This window comes from Neopsephotus bourkii, unplaced genomic scaffold (assembly GCF_033783945.1).
Source record: "Neopsephotus bourkii isolate Nb327-2 ecotype Australia unplaced genomic scaffold, CSIRO-AGI_Nbou_v1 NB_1279, whole genome shotgun sequence".
Classification (NCBI taxonomy): domain Eukaryota; kingdom Metazoa; phylum Chordata; class Aves; order Psittaciformes; family Psittacidae; genus Neopsephotus; species Neopsephotus bourkii.
Window position 1 is genome coordinate 4,476,548 of NW_026901764.1, and position 16,867 is coordinate 4,493,414.

The following is a 16,867-nucleotide window of genomic DNA, read 5'->3' on the forward strand; positions in this document are numbered from 1 at the left end:
CTAGCCTGATTTGCCAGAGTTTAACAATTTCTAAGCACTGACATGAATTTTGATTTCTCAAAGTTGAATAAAAGTAATTAACTATCATATTTTCACAGAGATTAACTAGACACGGTACATCTCAGGAATATTTGTAATAGCCTGTTTTTTGAACCCATAGAAAGGAAAAAATTTCCCTCTGAGTTGGAGGTCTTAAAAGGTTTTGTTTTAGTAGTAAATCATCCACAAGTTGCAGGCTGTTAGCCAAGTAGATTTAGGATGATTTACTTGCATTACAGTAATTTACACAATTGAACTTTATGCATACAGTACAAAACTATGAACAAAAAGGTGAAGCAAACTTTTTTATTTATATTCAGGTAAAAACATTAACCTGATGAAGTAAATTATTGCAGATTTGAGAAATCAGCACATAAAACAATTGGACAGAGAATTGCTTACAGGTGCTTTATCTGTGTCAAAAGACAAAGGCTGAACTGTTTGTTCCAAGCTAGCATGGGGGGGGAAACAAACAAAAAAAAAAAAGGGAAAAAAGAAAGAAAAAAAAAAAACCTACAAAAGTAACCAGGAACTTGGATCAAGAACAAGAAAACTGTTTACTCAAAGGGGGAATGAAACAACTAATCTGTCTTTTAAAAAACTTTACATCAATTCGAAATGCTCTGGCCTTTACCACAATACACACTGTCCAGCCCAAGCTGTTGGACTTAACTACACAAAAGAAATAATTCTTCCTAGCCTCTAGTAAGAGGCTTTTGCTGCCCGAATCACTGTGTAAACAGCTCTAGAGTGTCAACTCATAAAGACTGTTGCCATTATATCCTACCACTACAGTAAAACTATGCTATAAGAAAGGTTCTACCTAGTTACAAAGGCTGAATTATATTGACAATATATATTTGATTTCAGTAAAATTTAAATTATCTTAATCAGAGAAAGAGGCATGGAGCAGTTGAATGCCCATGCTAACCAAAACATAACAATTGTAGAACGTTGCACACAAAAAGAACCAAGTGAATTGCACATCAGACAATACATGAGGATGGGCAAAATTAGAGGCAGGTGAGGATACACAGAACTAGTCTACTAAACTAGATTCATCAAATACATGGTGTTTTTAATTTCTGTACTTATGTACAAAAGTTGTCTTTGGAGAAAAAACTTCAGACTTAGCTAGATGGATACACACAGCCCAGTATTAAACTGCACAGCGACATTTATTGTTCCAGCCTGGAAAAACATCCCTTTTTAAATTTCACACAGCAAAGCAAGTTAAAAACTTCACTCATCAAATAAATGATAATTTAAACAAGAACTTGCTAAAGAAACCTTGTCACAACAACTTTTAGGGCCGGATCACTTTAAGTCCATAGGGGCCTTTAATGAATATCAACCAAGTGTCTTTGCTTATAATCTGCAAGCCGTTTTTCTACAACAAGAAGGCGTAACACGTTTCCTTGACTCAGGTGATATATTTAGAAAAGAATCATGAGTTTTTCTTTTGCTGTAACAGGCAGACATTGTATTTTTATTGTGATCAGGAAAGATGGAATGACTGCTGCCCTTCTCTTGCAGCTATCAAGAGTTTTTCACGCATTATCTCAATAGTTGAATAGTCCGGCAATTTGAGATAGTTCACACAAGTCATTACTGAGGGTAAGAAATCATCTGGATTCTCTGTAGACTCAAATGTCTTGCGTACAATTGTCAATGGAGGATTCAAACTTCGAAAGCCTGTCAATGAGAAAAGACAGTCAGAGTAAGGTTCCTCCTGTTGTATACAGAAACACTGTATACATCTACCAGTGACAGAAGCATGCATCTCATAACTGACAGCTCCATTTTTCAAGTTCAGAATATGGCTTTATGAGGCCATGTAGAAAGGTAAAAAAAATACCTAAAGTCCTGCCTGCAGACTAGTTTTCCAAGATGAATTAAAAATACCCCAAACAAATCAGCGAGGTTTTTACTCTTGTGTTCTGTACGTGTAAAAAACCCTATTCTAAACAGCTGCCTTTTTAAAAGTTTGTTGGATTCAATCTATGACTGGTACCTTATTTATTTTACTCCAGACCCTCAGCTCTGTCTGCACCATGTCTCCCCTACTCCAAAAGAAAAAAAATTTATAATTTTTTTTCAGCTTTTTCTCCCAAACCCCAAGGAACACAAGTAGTGGATCATATGCATAAATTCTGGGTTTACTTGCAAAGTATTTAGCTGAGCTTACAGCAAAATGTGTATTCTATAATGGTCCCTAGCAAAGATAGGAAATTCCTCAGCTTTCCTCACTTCATTTCACCTAATTTCTGAAATTCAAAAGGGAGAGAAATTAGAAGTTTATCATTACACTAGTATAGTCTCCTTTCTAGAAAGGAGCTTGTTTCTGGGTAGCAATGAAACATTTTGTTTGTTGTCATAATTTGATGCACCTCTAGCCAATGAATACCATATTACAACCCCTTGTCTCACAGGGTTGGTTTTTTGTTTGTGGTTTTTGTTTTGTTTAGGTTTTGGGGGGGAAGAGGAGGAAGGGGTTGGGTTTTGTTTTGCTGTTGTTTGGTTGGGTTTTTTTTTAACTTTGAACTATGTTTTGCCCTTCAGTAGGTTATATGGTAACATAAATTAACCTGAACAGTCAAATGAATGAAGCATCATACGAATAATGCAAAGTTGATGAGAATTCTATCTGAATTATACCCAACCACTTCTGAAACTAGAAATGTCAAGCAAATATGAACATCTAGAATATACAAGTAGTTTTTTTCCTATACTAAAATAATCCACTTATTCTGAAATGCATTAATAGTACTTATTTCATATATATAGTAGTATGTAATAAGCAAAACTTACCTCCTACAGGCAGTCTGGGGCTACCTGTCACAAACTGAAGAAACAGTCTCTGCTGCTCACTATCAAAGCTACTCAGAATTTCAAAGAGATACTTCACTGCTCGACTAAAGAGGAGAAAAAAGTAAGCTATTATTATTTTGTTTATGGTGAAGATAATTGCATCAGATTAATATTCATTGCAGAATGAGTATTTTCAAATGAATGTAATTCCTTTAGCCTGAATAACAGTATATCAGTATTATTTAAATATGTATTATCTATTGCTAATACTTCTGTTTTAACAAGATCAACACCATATTACCTGTCATGTGTATAACCGTGATCTGGCCTGCAACATTCCATTAAGGTCTTTGCATCCCAGGTGTCTGTTTTACTGCCACACAGAAGCTGCTCCAACTATAAAGTTAAAAAACATGAAATTAAGTTTTCCTTTTTAGAACTTGAGGCAGAAAAAGTACTGTCTGACTACTAGTACGGCATTCTGCTTTCTGGAATCACCTACTGCAAAATAACCTTAGTCACCCCACCCAATCCTCTCAAATTCTTTTGAATGCAATCGCTTCATCCCAGTAACAACCTCATTTGCTGAATTTCCTTTGCATATACATTTAGCATCTCATGTGGTAGAGCAATGACAAATATTTATCAAGGAAAAGATAAAAATATCTCATGCTGCTCCTATGCCTAAATTCTGATTAACCACATTAGCAGATTAGCAATAGACCAGTGTCCATACTTTTAGATTTCCAAGTAGAAGCAAGCATTAAATCATACCAAACAACGAGTTGACAGAAAAATAGCACCACTGTCCTGGGTTTGTTTGGGTTTGTTTTGTTTTGGATTTTTCAATAGCTATTAAGAAGTACTGCAAAACAAGGAATTAAAGTATCTGTACCAATATGAAGAACCTGAATACATACGTTTCCGCACTTTGCTCAGAAAAGCTGAATACACTCAATTTTAAAGAAAATGGAGCTGTTCATAATAAAAGCATCAGACAAATGACCACCACTGAAAACTTTAAGTATGTGATTTAAAGGACACCAACATTTTGGTAACGTGTATCAGAAATGTTATGTAATCGGACTCTGTCACAAATGCATTGCATCCAGTACACACCTAGGTTCAGACTGTCCATACACATAAGGTTATAAAAGCATCAGTGAAGACACATCTACCAACCTCCTCAGGATAGAAGTACTGAAGATGACTGAGGGGAAAGACTGATTCAAATCCATCTCTGAATGAGTCAAACTGTCTGGCAACACCTTCATTTAGTGCCCAAAATATAACCAACTGCAGGGAAAGGGAAAAAAATAGTCATTTTAATGAAGTGTGTAATGATCACTACTGTTGAAAAGACTACAGCTGCAAAAGTAAACTAGATCTATAGAAGCCCACCCATATGCTCACTGTAGTTATGGAAGAGTTTGAACTTTGATTCATGGAGGTGTTCTATGGCATTGCCTCATTCTGCCTTAATTCATAACCTCATACTACTGTGTGCAAGTGCTGTGCTGCTGCAATGCAACAGACATAGAATTTGCTGAGTTTTTTCTTTTCAAATTTCTCATGTAGTTATTACAACTTTCTCACTGAAAATTAGTACAACATATTTAGAATACCCTAAGCATACAATTAATGAAGAATTTAAACAACATATTTGTCTTGATTTCTGACACACCAAGGTTAATACATGGAGTTCAGAATAGCTGGTTAAACTGAACCTATTTATCAAGATATTTTAAAACAAATCCAAACATTTAATAGATATTTTTAGAAGCCTAAGCTAGATGTTCTTTCTGTACACAGATACTTATTTGAAATTCAGCAACAGAAATCCTTATAGCATCATTGGCAGTATTATTATTAGTTTCCCCCATAGAAACATATAGGTCCCTTTTCTAATATATAGTTACAAAAACTAACTTTAGACTTTTTGCTTTACTAAGCAGCTTAATATAGGGGGGGACTAAATAACTTCATTTCATGTTTCTAGGATTTGGTTAAGAATCCTAATGCAAAACAGTAGTTTAGACTTTCTGTGGGGGACTTCTTGTTTTGGTTTTGTTCTACCCCCTCAGGACCAAATTCACCTTCCAAAGTGGACAGTACACACTGAAACATTAATCGCTGCAGGTGTGAGGAGGGAGGAAGGGGACATGACAAAAACAAGACCAAATTTCTTTTAGAACTCCTGCAGCCAGTATTTCTCCACTAAATTAAGAAATATATTATCTATGGCAAATGCATCTTGTCAGTTAGTGCTACTGATAATTACACGTGGCTTGAATACCCTCAACTCTGGCAAGAAACTAATGCTGATGTATTGTCAACACATGACTAGTAGTTTTTAAATGTATTAAAAGCTCTTTTCAGCATTCCAAGTTAGGATTCTATGATTTCTAAGGAAGCATCTGAGTATGATTAAAAACCTCACTGATGCCAAATTCCTGAAGCAAGTCTTTAACCCTGCCCCAATAACTGAAGGGTTAATTGTTCCAGAAAGCTCTGTGTTTGGAAAGCCTATTAGGATCCGTTGACAACCTTTCCTAGAAAAAGGGTCAGGCACTGAATTTCAGGTAAAGTACATACCCCTACTTTCACACATCAGGTTGTAACACTGAAAAGGAAGCTAGTAAGAACCAGCAGCACAGAAGGCTGTTCTGTAGCATAGAATATTCTATGGCTATTGTAACAGCAGAGTTGCTTACTTCAGATTGTGATTACTTTTTATGACCAGGAGCATGTGCATAATTAAGCTGCACCGTATTCTTGTGGATTCAAAGAGGAGATCAAATTTACTAGGCAAAAAGCTGCACTCCAGAAACTTTTTGTCCACAAATTCAGAACATGCAAGTTGGCCTCTTTCTTTACAGTACAGGGGAAAAACAGCAGGGGGAGATGGTATGTGTGAGGAATAAAGTCTTTCACTATACTGGTAGCTGAAGTAGTTCTACTTTCTGATAAAGGCAGCTCCTGTGGGAACTGTCCTTGGGGCAGTGAGGGGCAGTAAGGGAAGTGGAAGGTAGAATGACACGACTGCAGGAGAGGCATGAAGTACCAGTAGGATATTCTAACTTCTTAAACTACTTTCAGTGGTAACCCACACACAAGAATTTAATGAAAATGGTATTTTCAAGAGCAGGGCAGCTAACCCACAGGGAACTGTACAGGCTAGCTGATACATTAAATACACTGTTTCTAAATCACAATTTATCATACCTATGAGACAGATGACACTTATTTTCTCTCTGAAATCTTTTCTATTTCCTTGACATCAAGTCTGTAGTGCTAATTACTGGGATCTGTATTCCTCTATAAGGTAGAATATAAAGATGAAAAACCTCACAAGTGTCCTTTCAAGCAAATAGCTCCTAAAGTTGTTTAGAAAGAAGCAGAGAGCAAATTTTCTGTAGTGATCTGCTTTTCCTTTAAAATGCTAAAGGTCTGTGATAGGACAACTAAAGGACACCAAAGACGTCTGCAAGCCTTTCCCTGGATATCAGATATGGGATATATGTTACCTAGAAGAAAAAAATGCCCTGATTTTCATACAGCTTGCTCTCAGACCCGAAAGCAACCTTGGTCAGCTTTCCCCAGACTGCAAATGCTGTTTCTAACAAGCTATGGTCATTAGCACTGCCCTTCTGCAAATATGCAAATAGCTTTATACCCAAATATGTTTAATCAAGTAATTCTGGACTAGCAGAATTTGCATTCAACAAATAAAAGATATGAAAACTGAGTATGTGGCGTATGGAAGATCAACTGTAACTGCTGAATTTCCAGTTGTAAGGACTATGGAATAATTTTGCAAAGATCTCAGTTTATATGCAGGAGCATATATGCCCCTTAATGATTCATTTCTACCAAAGCATCAGATCTGTGTCTTATCAGTACTTGAAAATCTTAACAGTCCTCAGAATGACATTGGCAGCAGACTAACTTGTCAGAAAATGCATTACTTAGGATTTGGAATAATGGGTTTTTCATGATGCAATCAATCATTCTTACCTCTACCCCACTCCAACTCCATGTGATAATACTGAATTCTTCCCGACTTTCCCCATCTCTCTTCCAGGCTGTTTTTTTACCTATTCCCTTTAACACTTCATTATGCAGAAACAGTTTCCTACCTCAGTCCAGCAGTATCACCCTTCTCCTTTTCGATGTTTTATGTCCCTTCTAACATCTGAAGATATCAATACGCATGTGTACTGTCAACTTACTATAGCACCGTTTTGTTAACTGCTCCTTTTTTTTTCTTTAATGGTTTGGGGTTTTGTGTGTGGGGTTTGTGTTGTGTTTCGGTTTAAAAAACAAAACAAAACAAGAACAAACAAAAACAAACTACTGCTCTTTGTCTCACAACCAAGCTGATGCTTTCTAGCACCAACAAATTTCAGTATAACAGTTCAAAGCCCACTGAAGCATGAGTAGCAGGTGCTAAATCACTATTGCAAACACATTCATTATCATACCCAGATGTGGCAACTTGTTAAAAGATTCTGAAAGTCCAAAGCACACAGCTCAAATTACTCCAGTTACTACAACGCTTTTTATCCACAATAAACCCCAAAAGCACCATCCAGCCTTCTGATTACTTACTTCATCATGTATATACCAACTTTTTTGTACTATAAAATTTTCAAGTCACATGCACTGACTAGGATTCAAACATTTTTTTCCATAATAATAAACTAGTACAGAAGAGAAGGAGTCAGTAAGAAGACTATTGCTGCACCCAGCTCACGAGAATGAACTGAAATACAGATGGAAACAAACTACTGGGGAGCAGTGCGAGGAAGAATAAAGAAATTTTAGTCCTAGCTTTGCTGTAACGTACTCTGAGATACTCCTCTAAATTGTGGATGGTGACAGGTGTATCTTTTCCCCCTTTCTTCAGTTCTATATTAGGGAACCCAGGTAGTGTGAAGTCCAGCCCTAGATCTTCCACCGAGCAGCCGTTCATAGTCAGAGCCTCCAATGCATACTGTAGACTTTCTTTGGTCTAAGAAATTGGAAATGAAAACCAGTGAGAACAATTCATTCACATTGACTTTTTCAAAAGTTATGACTTTTTAAGCAGTTTGGATTAAGTAAAAATTTCAATTAAAAAAATTACTATTATTTTTTTTTTTACTGTTACAGTACTCCTTGCTTTTCTTCTACGTTTTTCATACCAGTAAACCAAGACAAACTATCTTAATGGATAAAGTTGAAAGAATGTAAGAGTACACATTTTTCCTTTCAGAATTACTTCTTGCATATTGCCGATTTAGAAAACTACTGCAAGAGAAGATGTGTGATACACTAAGGCTTTTGGCTGTGTTTTTAATTTAGAGTAGTTAATTGCATTCATATTTGGCATGCATACTGACATTTTTTAGCTTTCATCCACCGGGTTTCAGGTTTTTCAAACTCTTGTTGGGAAATTAAAAGGGATGACCAACTAGAAAGAGACAGTGAGATAAAGAGGAACAAGGGTCTACACACTTGCAATTGCTTCACTAGTAACAAAGATGTGTTAAGAGTATAAATCAGGTTATTGCTACCTACTGTTTATTAACGGATCACAGCAGGAACATGCATGCCAAAGACCTTTTATCACTACTCTGCAACAGTCAGCAATGTTATTCAAAGCTATGAGTGAAACCTTGAAAAATTAAGACTTCTCTGTATCTATAAAACAACCTGCACGCTCACATATGAAATCAGTTTTGTATCAGTTCTGCATACAGCTCTTCAGTGGGGGTGAAGGTTAGGTGGGTGGGGAAAAAAAAACACAGCACAAAAGCCACTTTTAAGAATACCTGGAAGTTTGTCTAAACCAACTAATAAAAAAGTTAAACCTTTCAAACGTAAAAAAAATAAAAATAAAAAAGAAATCAAGGATAGATTCTTTCCTCTGATCAGTTTGGTTAGCTTTTCAAAGTGAACCAAAAAGAAGTTACCTTCAGCAAACATCTGGCAGTTTTAGACATTTCTAGCCTGTGTTTAATCACACAGAAGAATCTCATAATAAGTTCCCACTGTTAGAGTCTACATTACAAAAAGACAATATTGTAATTACTAACCAATGATTTAATAACATTAAAACTACTCCTTTATTAGAATAAAGTCATTATCACTTATTATCAGTATTAAGCACTATTGCACACTTAATTATGGCTACTTTATAAAATCCAAATGTGTGTGTAGAAATACTCATCCATTTTTAGGGTTACTTTCCCACCTGTGTTTTATCCTGTTCAAGTCTTTTCTTTTGTCTTACTATATCTTCAAGGTGATATATTGATTTGGCTACTACTGGATCAATACTGAACAAGTCATGTGATGTCAACGAAGTTTCCTGTCGTAGCATCCATTTATAAAAAGGGAGTCCGAGAGGAAGGTCCACCTGGAAATTCAAATGTAAACACAGTTTAGAAATGAACTGTTTTCCAAAACTCTGTCTTTAGCTATTTTATCTCTTGACTAGGTCTAGAATTTATTTACCAATTCATAGTTCTGGCACACAACAGAAACACATGTCTGAGTGTTTTTACCCGAGAAATTTGCAGTCGAGAAAACCCTAGTGCATATACCTTAGACCACCAAGTAAGCTAGCAGCCAGAATATTATGTCCAAGACAATCTTGAAAGAAGATTGGAGAAAGATTACAACACATGGCAGGCAATGGTTCTTTCCTTTTTCACTATGGTTTCATAAGCCACTGTAACAAATCTTCAGCATGTACTACCTTTTCCCCTCAAAACTTCAGCTGCATTCCCCCTCTCCCCCAAGCTGCTACAGTCAAAAATAACTCCATGCCCATCTTAATGTTTTTTTTCCTTAGACCTAGCATTTTCATTTAACTCTTCAGAAACACGTTTTCCATTTTATTCTCACCAGTCTAAAATCCATGATTGCCTTGGCCATTAGTTTCCCCAGAAAGCGGAACTTCATTTTAACTTTTGCAATGTGAGCTGGCTTGGCTGTTCTACCAAAAGGAAGCGCAAAAAGGCCTTGAAGGTTATGGATGTACTTGGTACCTTCCTGGCTTCCTGTTGAGGAAGAAATGAAAAAAGTTCAATACATACACAAAGATAATTAAACACTGTCATGAGGTGTATTACCTGACCACAAATTGCTCTTTCAAAGCCATTCACATAATTAAAGTCAACTTAAAATCAGTTCAGTATTAGATCACTATCGATAGTTTTGGTAGTAAAACATTTACCTTTTGGATTGGCTAAAGTCACTTCTTCTCCCCTCCAAAGGCCTAAGTCTGCTCTCTGTAGTTCCTGAGATACAAGTGCATAGAACTCTAGTGTGGGGCCTAGGCCTGTGCCAACCTTCAGGGGGAAGGAGAATGGATGTGGGGAAGAGGAGAGGGAATGAGATAAATAAAGAGTCCATTAGGTCAATTTGAATTATCAAAATCTTTACTCAGTCTGAGAAATACAATACAATATTGGCTATTAAGAAGATCGCTAAAAGCATCTAGAGAACTTAATTATGCCAGCATTTACAATATGACTGAGACAACCTGGAAATACCACATAAGAGAGGGATTAATAGTGGAATAAAAAGTATTAACCACCTAATGATCGTATTATAGAGGAAATGCACAAAAAAAAAAGGAAAAAAAATCTCTTCTGCAGAATAAGACAGACTGTGAAATTTAGATCAAAAAGAGCTTCTCCTATCAACTAAAAATCACAACCAAGTGAATTAGGGGTAATTAATAGACAAAACTTTGTGGCACCAGAAATTTGAAGAACCAAGTGTCTGACCAAGACATCCTAGGAAAGATGTAGCATTTTTCTATTAATCTTCAGCAAAAGGGACTTAAATTAGACTGCACTGATATTACTTACTTCATTCTCATACTGGATTTCCAACATGGCTCTTGAACTGCCCAGATCTTGCATCACAGATTCTGCCTGTTTCAACAGCTCATCTCTGTTCACAGTGCGCTACACATTAGAAAAGTTTTAAGTAGTGAAATTATGTCTGTAAGCTCCCAAGGCAGTTACAACAGGAAAAAAAATCAGTTATGCAAGTTTCTCCACCTGTGCTAACAGTTCCACAAACTGCAAGCTTATACTTTGATAAAATAATTCTTGCTTCTGTATGAAAACATGATAGAATTAGAATGTTCAATACAAAAAAAAAACCCCAATGCTTTATATTTGTATAACTATTAGGTACTACTCTTGCCAAGAATCTGGCAGTAGGACTGTAACACATAGCACATAACAGATTAGTGTTACCATGTGATGTTACATACTGTACATGGAAATGAAAACACAGATTAAAGATGCCAAACTTCAGCAACCTAAAGGAATATTCTTATACCCTGCCCTTGCAGATTCTCTAGTAGGGAAAATGGCAGGTTTCAAAAACACCAAAACAAATACCCCCCAATGCACCCAAAAGAAAAAAAACCTGCAGACCAAACCTAAACACACACATGCAAAAAACTCACAGTAGCACTGGGATTCCTTCATGTTGGAAGCTATATTCTAGCTGAATTAGATTCTCATGTCTCCTGTCTTCCCCTATCTCCCCCCAAGGTATTCAAGACTATGCAGCAGATTTTAGTTTAAGGTAACATCTCTCCAAATTCCAAGCAGACACCCGAGACTCCCTCAATTTAAAACAGTCACAGCTTAGTTTTATTATGTTGTGTCAGGAGGTTTAATACTCTTCCAGAAGACAAGAACAATGGTTTTGTTTATTCAGGTAACACTTAATGGTATAAATCCTATTACTTCAATTCCTCTGAAACTCTAAAAGCAAAACACATTTACAAGAAAATATGTGGATATTTTATTAATATTACCTAAAGCTTAGAAGTTCATTCTCTGAATATAGTTTCAGAAATTATGTAAAGACTCCAATCCAAAATTAAGCAGACTATGAGAAAGCAGTGTAGTACATTCTTTAGCCCCTTCTGCCACCTTGTGGCAGACACCTAGAAGACAACGTGCTTTCTACTCCCAGGCTTTTAAATAAAAACAAACCTCCATCAGTATACTACCAAAACCTGAGTATTCATTATGTTCAAGTTTCACATGAATCTTCCTCACAGTTATATTCTTAAAGACAAAACAAAAATAAACAGATCATTCATTCAGTTTTTAAACAAGATATACCTACTTTTTTCCTGTCCAGTCGCGGTGCCACTCTGCTATCCTGAGAATCTGATTGATTGATTTCTGGATTAGTATCCAGTAGTCTTTGCATGGCTCGATCACGATCAAAAGCAGTTACATAAAACAGCATTTGACGGGTATCAAATGGAAAGAAAAATGGGCTGTAAAGACCATTGGATTAGTTAGCTAGGTTCCAACTTCCATCTGTGACTATAGTTTAGCTTAAACAAAGCAGAAATGTAGTATGCCCAAAATTAATGTTTTATTAAACAGTGGTGAAAGCAGCCTCCAAAGTAAGACTTTCAGAACACATTTTCATTTAGTTACAATGCTTATAAGCAGAGTCTAGAGATGAAATTTAAGGTAAGAAGAAACCACAAAAAAAAATCCAGACCAAAATGCCATTAAGAAGTTTAAGGGGGGGGGGGGATATAAAAAATTGAGTAATCAAGTAGGATTTCAATGAGGAAACCTCAAATTTCTCAGAAACTCCTTTAAGAAGCAAACCAAACTTTGTATCTAGTCTATCCCTTCATATTTTGCTTAGGGTATGCAATATATGTGTAAACATTCATTCAGGTGTTACTATGTAACTTACCAAGACTTCTGCGACTACATTTTAATCTTCCCCTAGCGCTTTCAAAAGCCTGAGAGCCTATGATGCACCTGAGCTGCATAGCCAGGAGGCCCACTGAACTCAAATTAGAAATACCATACAGTAAGCCATTCATACCATGTTTTCCCAAGTTCTGTCAGCCACGTTGGTATGTTTCCTGTCATAATTACCAAAGGATCCTGAAGCTGCCTGTTTGCTTTTGCTGTCAGTTTACTGTTGATAAACTCTGAGGTTGGAATTATCTCCTTGCAGATTGCATTCTGTATTATTACATAAAAACAATGTATTTCTAGTTAAACAAATGCTGGAAGAAATAACAAGTCTTTGTTAAGAGGGGTTTCTTAATGCTTCTAATTTGCTTATAACAAGAGAAAGAAACTAGCATTGTCAATTTGGCCAGAGTCTAAGCCTTGAAAGAAAGACTTGAGTAGATTTTTTACTATTTGCTTTCCTGGAATAATGCTGCCCTTTGAACTTAAAGAAGTAAAAAGCATGGAAAATTTGTTTAACACACTACAGAGGAAACATGATTGACTAGAAGAGTTAATAGCGTTCAGCTTACCAGAAGTTAGAGAAATAGGAAAAGATACAAGTACTTGCATTATTCTGTCTTGGTGGGGGCAGTAGACAGGGGAAGAAAGCTATTTTTAAGGTATTTCAGGACAGAGTTGTCTATCAATTATGAAAATTATTTTAAAAGTGTTCTACTCACATCATACAAGTAATACCAGTATCGACTGATAGCATGTAAAACTCTCAAAAGAAGAATAACATCTAATGAGGGATCTTCAAACGTTATGTTTTCAGGTGGAGTAGATATGAGGTAAACTTCAAGGGGATTTAATACCGAGGGGCATACACCATCTAGTAGGAAATGAAAAAAAGAGGAGTATTTTATCAAAACAAATCAACTAGAAGTCTTCCCAAGATTTAATTATCAAGAGCCTAGGTAGTAATAGCATTCACTCAACTACTACACCTTAAACAATTCAAGTTAAGTATCTTTTTAGCTTTAATACACATTAGATAGATAGATATGCTTACTTTTCTTACACTGTGATTGCTTTAAAAGAAACACTAACATCTCTAAACATTCCTTCTCCCCATCCAACACACTCACCATGCCACAATTCATCATGTTTTTTAGAATTTCTAGGGGAGGTTTTTGTGGGAGCAGTCTGTGCTCTTCCTCTTTTACCACCAACACAGTCCTTATTTCCATCTTCATCCTCCCGCACAGGTTTATACCTAAAAAGTAATTAAAAGTTAAAAACATATTTGTGAAATACTCACATGGAAAAAAAAAGCAGTTATAAAAGTGTTAGTTCTTTTATTACCAGATTTTTACTTGAATGACAGTTAAAAGCAGAAAGACAAGAACAATGCATTTAGGTATGATCCAGCCTTTGCCCTCAGAAGCAAAGCATGTCATGGGGGAGAAAAAATGGGGACCCTCCGGCTCCATGAACTGGAAGAGAAGCAGAAGGTATAGAGAAGAAAAAAAAAAAAAGAAAAAAAAGTGGTTTGTTCTTGGTTTTGCTTTTGAATAACACATTTAAATATTAGCAAGAAAGAGACACTGCTGGAACGTTAAAACATTTGGCCCAGTCATAGGTCATCAATACTGATCCTTCCAAAATATGGTCACAGAATGCACAGCAATCAACTACAAAAACGAGTATGAAGTTTACCACTATTTGTTAGACTGCAGACAATGTCTCTATGGTTTGTAGTTAGTTACCTAACACTAAAACCAATTTGCCTTCATCTAGCAGGTGCCATTTAAAACTCGTCATTTCTTGTTCACCAGCTTCACTCATGAGCTAGAAAGAACATCAGTAGCTAGAAATGAATCCTTACTAAGATTCAAGTATCTCAAGCACATCAGGAAACTCAAAGCTACAGTGTGGTGGCTTGTTGGTTGGGGGGGGGGTGTATTTGTTGTTGGGTTTTTTTGTTTGGTTGGTTGTTTTTTTGTTTATTTCGGGAGTTTTTTGGAGTTGTTTTGTGAGGTTTTTTTTACCCAGGGGGCAGAGGCAGGGAGACAGCTATATTCCAATTTCCTTTAGATACGCACATCTAGGGAACTAGAGAAGTTGCCCCCTGATTTCTCTAGCCAACTTACCAAATAGTATGTGTTTTTGTCCAAATCCCAGCTCTTCCTAATGGGTTGCTTTCATCATCTGTAGACTCTCTCTCCTCCTCAGCTTGCAAACTGTACTGCCTCACTGCTTGATACACAGTCATATTGTATGGCAACAAGTGATCTCCAATGTAAAATTGCAGTCTGTGTCTCACATTCCCTGAATTTAAGAATTGAGCAGCCTGAATAAAAAAAAGCCATACTAGTTAGGAAACTCGTTGCCAGCTTTTCTTTAATCCTCTCCTCACACTGTTCCCACCTCTTACACTCACAGCAAAAGCTTACCAAAGATTCATCTATTTCTTCATCTGATCCATCATCGTCACTATCTTCATCATCTTCTCTTACTCTTCCATAGCCTGAGACGAGAGGAGAAAAATATCCTCATCTGTTTTCACATAAAATGTAGCAACACTTCTGTACTTTGAATTTTATAAACTCCACTGTTTCATACAGTTCCAAAACACATCAGTAAAAAAAAAAAAAATTTCAGATGTGTTAGTACAAATTTCAGTATCTGGCATCAAAAATGGCAAGTTATAGCCAATCTGACAAAACCTGATAATACTTCTGTTAGTATTTACATTGAAATGTTTACAACAGGAAAAAAGTTTGGATCATAAAAGGGAAGATTCTTATCTCCCCTTCTGTGAGCAAGATACACTTAAAGGCATCTCCCATGTGTCTTCAGTAGAATCCTCACAGTTTTTTTTTGTTTGGGGGCTTTTGTTTTTTTCTTTTTTTTTTTTGGTTGGGATTTGGTTTTGTTTGTTTTTGTGGTTTTTGTTGTTGTCTGTTTTGTTGTGGTTTTTTTTGTTTGTGTTGTTTTTTTTTAAACAGACTCTACACTACTGACAGTACTGACTTTCCCAAGAAGCAAAACACATGCGACTGGAGGGGAAAAAAAAAATAATTATATATATATATAAGTATATATACCTCTAACTACAAGGTATCTTTCAATGGCTTGTACCAAAGCCAGAGGATCAATCTTCACAGGTCCACCTTTCCACTGTTTCACATTAGCACAGTCTGGATGTCTTTGCAGTTGGCATTTTAACTGGTGTGTATTGAAGAACTTTAAAGCCTGCGATCCTCTGTTGAGAGAAAAACTCAAAATAATTTGTGAAAAAAGTTGCTACACAAAGAATCTAACAAAAATGCATTAATAGGCTTACATGTGCGTTGGCAAATTCACTTGCTCAGATTATGATCATTTCTCAGTCTATTTCTTTAAGATTTGGATAAACAGATTGAAATTTTTATTCTAACAGGACCACCAGAACCCAAGTTGGACAAAATCCGATTTCCAATTGAAACTACATGGATTAAGAGAAAATTTAGTCTGAGATCTGAATACAGTATGGCCTATACTGACCATCTTTGAGGTCTGATGAGATTTACAGCTGTGACTATGTGCAGTGCAATAAGGATCAGAATCAGGGGTGGAAAATGCAAGTATCTGTTCATATGCATTTTTAATAAAGACAATGCAAAAGCTCCTATTTTTTCTTACAAGTATAGTTTACACATGTTCCATCTCACTAATCAATACTCAAGATGGCTACTTTTATACACAAATGCCTTATCTTAGGCTGCTTCTATTTCCAGGTGCTAGTGAAAGACTACCAGATCTTAACACCTCAAAATCCTCATTGACATAACCTACAGTAAAACTAGCAGTCTAAATATTGTGGCATTTCAAACTTTAAAAAATATTTTTCAAAACCTCTTTTTAATGCTCCTTCTCTCCTAATTTCTAAGCAGTCATAAAAATGTCTACAGTCAAATTCAGCTTTTAGCCAGCACCATGAAGTACTTTCAAAGCTTACTGCTACATACTGAATGAAAAATAGAGTTGATTTATTAAAGAGGAGTACGGAAAACAGATTGTAGAAATAGTCTTCAGTCACCCAAATTTGTTACTTAAAATGCAAGTAACATACTCGATTCCAAATTTAATCTATTTTAAGACACAGGGCAGGTCTACAGTTAAACTATGTTGACAGCCAAGTTACCACTCAATCCACTATCATCCCAGAGAATAGAACCAACCTGAGTAACAAAATAGAGCACTATAATAGTAGTAAGTAGTTTACTTCCTTCCATAAT

General features: G+C 36.1%; 1 protein-coding gene across 13 annotated transcripts in view; it reads right to left on the bottom strand.

The window, feature by feature from the left end:
• Nucleotides 1-331: 331 nt before the first annotated feature.
• The window catches only part of TRIP12 (thyroid hormone receptor interactor 12), an 81,542-nt gene continuing 65,006 nt past the window's right edge, over nucleotides 332-16,867 (bottom strand). For 8 of the 13 annotated variants that reach the window (XM_061365235.1, XM_061365228.1, XM_061365238.1 and 5 more), the window contains 16 exons: nucleotides 15,695-15,867; nucleotides 15,041-15,114; nucleotides 14,738-14,937; nucleotides 13,733-13,860; nucleotides 13,325-13,476; nucleotides 12,730-12,872; nucleotides 12,001-12,157; nucleotides 10,716-10,814; nucleotides 10,076-10,190; nucleotides 9,745-9,899; nucleotides 9,089-9,253; nucleotides 7,700-7,864; nucleotides 4,033-4,146; nucleotides 3,152-3,246; nucleotides 2,851-2,954; nucleotides 332-1,734 (listed from right to left, as the gene is read on the bottom strand). In XM_061365235.1, the coding sequence (XP_061221219.1) occupies nucleotides 1,538-1,734; nucleotides 2,851-2,954; nucleotides 3,152-3,246; nucleotides 4,033-4,146; nucleotides 7,700-7,864; nucleotides 9,089-9,253; nucleotides 9,745-9,899; nucleotides 10,076-10,190; nucleotides 10,716-10,814; nucleotides 12,001-12,157; nucleotides 12,730-12,872; nucleotides 13,325-13,476; nucleotides 13,733-13,860; nucleotides 14,738-14,937; nucleotides 15,041-15,114; nucleotides 15,695-15,867 (2,236 nt within the window). In that variant the 3' untranslated portion in view covers nucleotides 332-1,537. Of the gene's footprint in view, nucleotides 1,735-2,850; nucleotides 2,955-3,151; nucleotides 3,247-4,032; nucleotides 4,147-7,699; nucleotides 7,865-9,088; nucleotides 9,254-9,744; nucleotides 9,900-10,075; nucleotides 10,191-10,715; nucleotides 10,859-11,296; nucleotides 11,489-12,000; nucleotides 12,158-12,729; nucleotides 12,873-13,324; nucleotides 13,477-13,732; nucleotides 13,861-14,737; nucleotides 14,938-15,040; nucleotides 15,115-15,694; nucleotides 15,868-16,867 lie in introns of those variants that run through there. The other 5 variants (XM_061365234.1, XM_061365239.1, XM_061365237.1 and 2 more) reach the window with 4 other exon arrangements.